The following is a 7,794-nucleotide window of genomic DNA, read 5'->3' on the forward strand; positions in this document are numbered from 1 at the left end:
ACCCATGCTTGTCGTTACTAGTGATGAAGAGGAGGTGGCTTCCATGTGGATTTTGCTTGATTAGTTGTAAGCACCTAATTCCACTTTCCACTTCATCTGTCAGCGATCGGCGTTCGTTAATTAGTTTGTTGCAATCTTTTCATATCTACACATTCAAGATTCAACAGCTAGCTAGCTCTACACACGCACACGTACAGCTTGTTTCAGGCAGCGGTAGCTTTTTTCTCTTACACTGAACAAATCAAACAGAACAAGGATCAAACTCAAAGTCAACAAACCAGACAGAAGAAGGATGATCACATGCATATTGCTTGGCTGATCGAGCCCCACACCCACATGATGCATGGGTCGGCCGGTCTGGTTGTGTGTGAAGACGACGAAGAAGAAGAGCAGTGCAGTTGGAGTTGCAGGCACAAGCACAGACACATAGCACAGGAGTAGCAGGCAGATAGATGCAAATCGTTGACCAAGAGTAAAAGTGGAACAATGGGAATGGAGGCATAGCTTGTGCCGCACACTTTGTTCTTGCTCCACTGCTGCATTTGACTGACCGTGTGGTGTGTCTGACTGGTCCTCCCATATGCAAGCATGCATGTACTTACTGTATGTAATAGTCTAACAACTACTACTATCTGGGAGTCGTCTTCTCCTCCAAGCTAACCAAGCAATGGCAATGGCAATGGCAGACAGTCAGTCATGCCTGGCCTGCACGCGCTTTGTCAGAGCAATTAGGCAAAAGAATACTGCAAGGCACGCACGCATCTCGACATGTCGTCTCATACTATTTCATCATGGGCTGCCAAAGTAGGAACACAAGCAAGAAAAAGTTTTATTAAAGGAGTACCTCTGATTCCACAATTTCCACTGCACTGTGATCTCAGGTCAATGGCCTTGAAGGTTGTTGTTAGCTTGGAGGAGAAGGTGAAAATACGGATGATTTTTCCATCCATCGATCGAGGAGTATAGGACTAGGAGGTCAAACAAACACACGCACGAAATCCATTCCGGTTTATGCGTCTTCTGTCTCTCGCATGTTTCCCCTGTTCTCTTCTCCTCTTTCACATGGATCGCTAACTGGAGTATAATATTCAGCATTTTACGTAACCAGCGTGAACCATATTGATCCATGCAAGAAACACCTCATACTATATCCCGGCCAGCAGATGAAAATGGACGCGTTGTAGGATAGATAGATAGATGTACTTTGCTCTTCCAGGCATTCTATAGTATCGAGCCTTTTGCATCATCATGTAAATAAAAAGGTAAAAATAGTAACATTTGTAAGTGAACGACAGGGGATGTGTTGACACATGGACCTGGAGTAGCAGTAGTACTACAGTAGTTTATAAGAAAGTGGAGGATGAGAATTTCAGAGAGGGGAACGAATGAATAAACAAGCAAGGGGCATGCCAAAACACTTGTGTTATCATCTCCTCCCCACCTATCATGGTCACGTTATAAGGACCAACCCAACACCACCCAAAGTGAGGAAGAGAGAAGAAGGCAGGCAGCCTGCTCACTTGACAAAACACCACAAAGGACCAGCTAGCCAAGCAGCCAGCCAGAGCGCGAAACAGAGCAAAGCAGAGGAGCTTTGTGGTCTCTACGAGATGTCTAGCGACCCCGACGAGATCAAGGCTCGGGTCGTCCTCGTCGACGCCGGCGCCGCCGACGAGTGGGCCCGCCCCGAGCTCCAGGCCTTCCATCTCCCTTCCACCTCCTCTTCCCATTCCCCACAGCACTTGTTCCAACCACAACCAGACGCAGAGCAATCCACGCCGGCACAGGCTCCGGCGGCCAACAACAATGCTTCCAGCCCTCCTCCTCCTCGGTCGCCGCTGGAGACAGAGCAGCAGGCTCCTAGTCCCAGCAATGCCGCCAAGGCCTCCGGCTCCGGCGACTCGAGCTCGAGCTCGAAGCCGCACCCTCCGTTGCCGGCGGCGGCGCTGCGGGACCTGTTCCGGTTCGCGGACGGGCTGGACCGCGTGCTCATGGCCGTCGGCACGCTGGGCGCGCTGGTGCACGGCTGCTCGCTGCCCGTGTTCCTTCGCTTCTTCGCGGACCTCGTCGACTCCTTCGGCTCGCACGCCGGCGACCCGGACACCATGGTGCGCCTGGTCTCCAAGTACGCGCTCTACTTCCTCGTGGTGGGCGCCGCCATCTGGGCCTCGTCGTGGGCCGAGATCGCGTGCTGGATGTGGACCGGCGAGCGGCAGTCGGCCCGGATGCGGGTCCGCTACCTCTCCGCGGCCCTGGCCCAGGACGTCTCCTTCTTCGACGCCGACGGCGCTCGCACCTCGGACGTCATCTACGCCATCAACGCGGACGCCGTGGTGGTGCAGGACGCCATCAGCGAGAAGCTGGGCAGCCTCATCCACTACATGGCCACCTTCGTCTCCGGCTTCGTCGTCGGCTTCACCGCCGCCTGGCAGCTCGCGCTCGTCACGCTCGCCGTCGTGCCGCTCATCGCCGTCATCGGCGGGCTCACGGCGGCCACCATGGGGAAGCTCTCGTCAAGGGCCCAGGACGCGCTTTCCGAGGCCAGCAACATCGCGGAGCAGGCGCTGGCGCAGGTGCGCGCCGTGCAATCCTTCGTAGGCGAGGAGCGCGTCGCCAGGGCTTACTCGGCGGCGCTCGCCGTGGCGCAGAGGATCGGGTACAAGAACGGCTTCGCCAAGGGGCTCGGGCTCGGTGGGACCTACTTCACCGTGTTCTGTTGCTACGCCTTGCTGCTCTGGTACGGCGGGCGGCTCGTCCGCGGTGGACACACCAACGGTGGGCTCGCCATCGCCACCATGTTCTCCGTCATGATCGGCGGCCTGTAAGCTCGCTCTCTGATTTCGCCATGGATGGGGAATTAATCGATTGTTATCTAAGCTGGCTGACAGAGATTTGAATGCAGGGCTCTGGGGCAGTCGGCGCCGAGCATGGCGGCGTTCGCCAAGGCTCGGGTGGCGGCGGCGAAGCTGTACCGGATCATCGACCACAAGCCGGCGACGGCGACCTCGGAGGGCGGCGTGGAGCTGGAGGCGGTGACGGGGCGGCTGGAGCTGGAGAAGGTGGAGTTCGCGTACCCGTCGCGGCCGGAGGTGGCGGTGCTCCGGGGGCTGTCTCTAACGGTGCCGGCGGGGAAGACGGTGGCGCTGGTGGGGAGCTCGGGGTCGGGGAAGAGCACGGTTGTGTCGCTCATCGAGCGCTTCTACGAGCCCAGCGCCGGGAGGGTGACGCTGGACGGCGTCGAGCTCAAGGAGCTCAACCTCCGGTGGCTGAGGGCGCAGATCGGGCTGGTGAGCCAGGAGCCGGCGCTGTTCGCCACCACCATTAGAGAGAACCTGCTGCTGGGCAGGGAAGGGGAGGCGTCGCAGGTGGAGATGGAGGAGGCCGCCAGGGTCGCCAACGCACATTCCTTCATCATCAAGCTCCCCGACGGCTACGACACCCAGGTCTGTCTACTCTCTCCGCCAAACCATTGTTAATTTCTATACTTATTACAGCTTAGCTTAGCTTGCGCTTCTTCTATAAATCCCTCCGCCATTGTTTTTCACCTTTTAGAGCTTTGGCTTAATTAGCTTACACTTTTCGTTTCCCTTTCACTAAAATCCATTGATCCGTTGCTTGCTTTCCCCAAGCTTTTCGCTCGTGATTTGCTAGCTAGATGCCCAGCTCCGGTTCAGATCGGATGCTTGGTTGGTGGTTTGTTGTTTAGGCAGCAAACAATGACACATGTTGACAGCTTCTCTCCAAATGGGCTCCATCACACACTCACTCACCAATTACAGTACTGCTAGCTCGATCGATGGTGGCAGTTTAATCGTTGTTGAGTTAGGAGCATGTTGCTTTCAAATGCTGTTGCTACTGGCAACAGTAACACGCGTGCCTTGCCTCCTCTGCCTAGATTCTTTCTCTTTCGTTGCAAAGGTGCCACCTTTTTCCTCTCAGCACAAAGCAAACACAAGCAGCTAGCTCGATTGGGACAAGACAGAATGGCCCAAGATTAAGACACTTTCTACGGCTCTTTCTTTCACTGCCTAGCGTTTTTACTTGCATGGATCCAAATTCCAGGTCGGCATTTTTGTCAGGAATGTCAAGTTGGTCTCGCAAGAATCAAACCACCATTTCTGTTTGTTTGTCCACTACCACACTACTAGGACTGTTTAGTGTGTACTACTATTTTACTTGCTGACAGATAGACAGTGAGGTTTATTTGACCAAAACACTTGCCAGTTAGTATTATTGATCCCAAGCACATGGCCAGCCACTCATCAAAACTCTCTTTTCCCCAGTACTCCACTAAACTAGAGTTTAAGCTATTTGATCGAGACCTGCTCATCACATGACACGATTCCCAGTCAAAATTCCCACATAAACAATTCCGATACTACATTGTTTTTTATCTAGTCAAATTGCTCTTGTTTCCAGTCAACACTCCCACGTAAACAAAGTGCATGATCAATCTAAAGCAAGCAAGTCAAGATGCATGCATGTGTTTGTTTGACTAACGCAAACGCAATGCTGAATGCGAAAATGCAGGTGGGCGAGCGCGGGCTTCAGCTGTCGGGCGGTCAGAAGCAGCGGATCGCCATCGCCCGGGCGATGCTCAAGAACCCGGCGATCCTGCTCCTGGACGAAGCCACCAGCGCGCTGGACTCGGAGTCGGAGAAGCTGGTGCAGGAGGCGCTGGACCGCTTCATGATCGGCCGGACCACGCTGGTGATCGCGCACCGGCTCTCCACCATCCGCAAGGCCGACCTGGTCGCCGTCCTCGGCTCCGGCGTCGTCTCCGAGTCCGGCGCCCACGACGATCTCATCTCGCGGGGCGACTCCGGCGCCTACGCGAACCTCATCCGCATGCAGGAGCAGGCCCACGACGCCGCGGCGAGGCGCAGCAGCGCGCGCCCTTCCAGCGCACGCAACTCCGTCAGCTCCCCGATCGCCATGATGCAGCGCAACTCCTCCTATGGCAGGTCCCCTTACTCCCGTCGCCTCTCCGACTTCTCCGCCTCCGACTTCGGCCTCTCTTCCTCCGTCGTCGTGATGCAGCAGCACGACGTCCATGGGGGCGGCATGATGAAGAAGCTGGCGTTCAGGGCGCAGGCGAGCTCATTCTGGCGGCTGGCCAAGATGAACTCCCCGGAGCTCGGGTACGCGCTGGCGGGTTCCCTGGGCTCCATGGTGTGCGGCTCCATGAGCGCCGTCTTCGCCTACATCCTGAGCGCCGTGATGAGCGTCTACTACTCCCCCGACCCGGCGCACATGGACCGGGAGATCGCCAAGTACTGCTACCTCCTCATCGGCATGTCCTCCGCCGCCCTGCTCTTCAACACGGTGCAGCACCTCTTCTGGGACACCGTCGGGGAGAACCTGACGCGCCGGGTCCGCGACGCCATGCTCGGCGCCGTGCTCCGGAACGAGATGGCGTGGTTCGACGCCGAGGCCAACGCCAGCTCCCGCGTCGCCGCCAGGCTCGCCCTGGACGCCCACAACGTGCGCTCCGCCATCGGCGACCGGATCTCCGTCATCGTCCAGAACTCGGCGCTCATGCTCGTCGCCTGCACGGCGGGGTTCGTGCTCCAGTGGCGCCTGGCGCTCGTGCTGCTGGCCGTGTTCCCCCTCGTGGTGGCCGCCACTGTGCTGCAGAAGATGTTCATGAAGGGCTTCTCGGGGGACCTGGAGGGGGCACACGCCAGGGCCACGCAGATCGCCGGGGAAGCCGTGGCCAACGTGCGCACCGTGGCGGCGTTCAACTCGCAAGGGAAGATCACCAGGCTCTTCGAGGCCAACCTCCAGGTGCCGCTGCGAAGGTGCTTCTGGAAGGGGCAGATCGCCGGGGTCGGCTACGGGGTGGCGCAGTTCCTGCTGTACGCGTCCTACGCGCTCGGGCTCTGGTACGCGGCGTGGCTCGTCAAGCACGGCGTGTCCGACTTCTCCAGCACCATTAGAGTCTTCATGGTGCTCATGGTCTCCGCCAACGGCGCCGCGGAGACGCTGACCTTGGCGCCTGACTTCATCAAGGGCGGCCGCGCGATGCAGTCGGTGTTCGAGACGATCGACCGGGAGACGGAGATCGAGCCGGACGACCCCGACGCGGCGCCGGTGCCGGAGCCGGAGAAGATGAGGGGCGAGGTGGAGCTCAAGCACGTGGACTTTTCGTACCCTTCCCGCCCAGACATCCAGGTCTTCCGTGACCTCAGCCTCCGTGCCCGGGCCGGGAAGACGCTGGCCCTCGTCGGCCCAAGCGGCTGCGGCAAGAGCACCGTGCTGTCGCTCATCCTGCGCTTCTACGACCCGAGCTCCGGGCGGGTGATCGTGGACGGGAAGGACATCCGCAAGTACAACCTCAAGGCGCTGCGGCGGGCGGTGGCGCTGGTGCCGCAGGAGCCGTTCCTCTTCGCCGGCACCATCCACGACAACATCGCCTACGGCAAGGAAGGCGCCACGGAGGCGGAGGTGGTGGAGGCGGCGGCGCAGGCCAACGCGCACAAGTTCGTGTCCGCACTGCCGGACGGGTACAAGACCAAAGTCGGGGAGCGCGGCGTGCAGCTCTCCGGCGGGCAGCGGCAGAGGATCGCCATTGCCAGGGCGCTGGTGAAGCAGGCAGCCATCATGCTGCTGGATGAGGCGACGAGTGCCCTGGACGCTGAGTCGGAGAGGTGCGTGCAGGAGGCGCTCGGCAGGGCGTCCAGCGGGAGGACGACGGTGGTGGTGGCGCACCGGCTGGCCACCGTCAGGGCCGCGCACACCATTGCCGTGATCGACGACGGGAAGGTGGCGGAGCAAGGGTCGCACGCGCACTTGCTCAACCATCACCCTGACGGATGCTATGCTAGGATGCTGCAGCTGCAGAGGCTCACCCCGGCCGCCGGACCTTCCTCTTCTGTTGCTGCTGCTGCCACGGCCAGCCTCTCTTGATCCGTTGCATTATTCTTCCCTTTTGATTTACTACTTACTAGGAATTTAGGATTGTCTTTCTTCATCTTTTTTCTATGGCTGCTCCTGCCTGGTTCTCTATGATGATCACTGTGATGAGATTACAGCAGAGAACACAACACGATCAGTCAATCAGATTGATCGATCGAACCTTGTAATTAGATGATGGACACAGCGCCGCGATTCATCCATCCCCAATAATGCAAGCATGTTTGGGTGATCTGTGTACTTAGCCTTGCTTATTTGTTTGTCATCAACAAAGAATTAGAGAAACAATCACCTATAGCTCTATTAGTAATAGCAATGAGCCAAGTGCTACTAAACATGAAACTTCCACCCCCATAGTATATTACTTTCTTCGTTCCTAAATACCTGTCGGTTGCACTAAAGTTTGCACTACAACACTAAAACGGTGACAAGTATTTAGGAACCGAGGATAAATGCTCAGATTTCAACTCACGAGTCCCGAAATTTAGGGACCAAATCTTGTGCTGCTAATTCCAACCGGAGTACTAGTCACTCAAACATAAAAGAATCGCCAGCATTGCAGAGTTTTGACTCCAAAGGAGATCCAAAAGAGTTGCCTGTCAGTCACATGCTGCATGCCCCAGCAGCCAACCAGAGTTCATGTGAATGAAATGGTGGCCCCTGTGCTACGACTAACAAGAGAGAAAAGGGAAACCAAGTGGCTCTGCCAAATCACATCAAGGCATAAACCTGCAGTGTCTAGACTAGCACTAGTCCATTTTATTGCATCCATTCACCATGGCCACCATAGGCTGAGGAAGGATCTGAATTGAGTGGAGGGAGGACATGGATGGACTGGAGACAAGACAGACAGATAGACAAGCAGGGCAGGCAGAGTGA

At 57.1% G+C, this 7,794-nt stretch overlaps 1 protein-coding gene across 1 annotated transcript; it reads left to right on the forward strand.

The window, feature by feature from the left end:
• Positions 1-1,424: 1,424 nt before the first annotated feature.
• On the forward strand, positions 1,425-7,203 carry LOC100831251 (ABC transporter B family member 1). Its single transcript, XM_010235903.3, has 3 exons — positions 1,425-2,821; positions 2,903-3,443; positions 4,531-7,203. The coding sequence occupies exons 1-3, from the start codon at positions 1,611-1,613 to the stop codon at positions 6,907-6,909; spliced, it is 4,131 nt and encodes a 1,376-aa protein (XP_010234205.1). The 5' UTR covers positions 1,425-1,610; the 3' UTR covers positions 6,910-7,203.
• The last annotated feature ends 591 nt before the right edge of the window (positions 7,204-7,794 follow it).

Source organism: Brachypodium distachyon, chromosome 3 (assembly GCF_000005505.3).
Source record: "Brachypodium distachyon strain Bd21 chromosome 3, Brachypodium_distachyon_v3.0, whole genome shotgun sequence".
Lineage (NCBI taxonomy): Eukaryota > Viridiplantae > Streptophyta > Magnoliopsida > Poales > Poaceae > Brachypodium > Brachypodium distachyon.

Bases quoted from the DNA above. Each gene is read 5' to 3' on its own strand.
- LOC100831251 (XM_010235903.3), top strand. From the start codon at position 1,611: ATGTCTAGCGACCCCGACGAGATCAAGGCTCGGGTCGTCCTCGTCGAC. The intron at 2,822-2,902 runs GTAAGCTCGCTC...ATTTGAATGCAG, and splicing joins TCCGTCATGATCGGCGGCCT to GGCTCTGGGGCAGTCGGCGC. The intron at 3,444-4,530 runs GTCTGTCTACTC...GCGAAAATGCAG, and splicing joins CCGACGGCTACGACACCCAG to GTGGGCGAGCGCGGGCTTCA.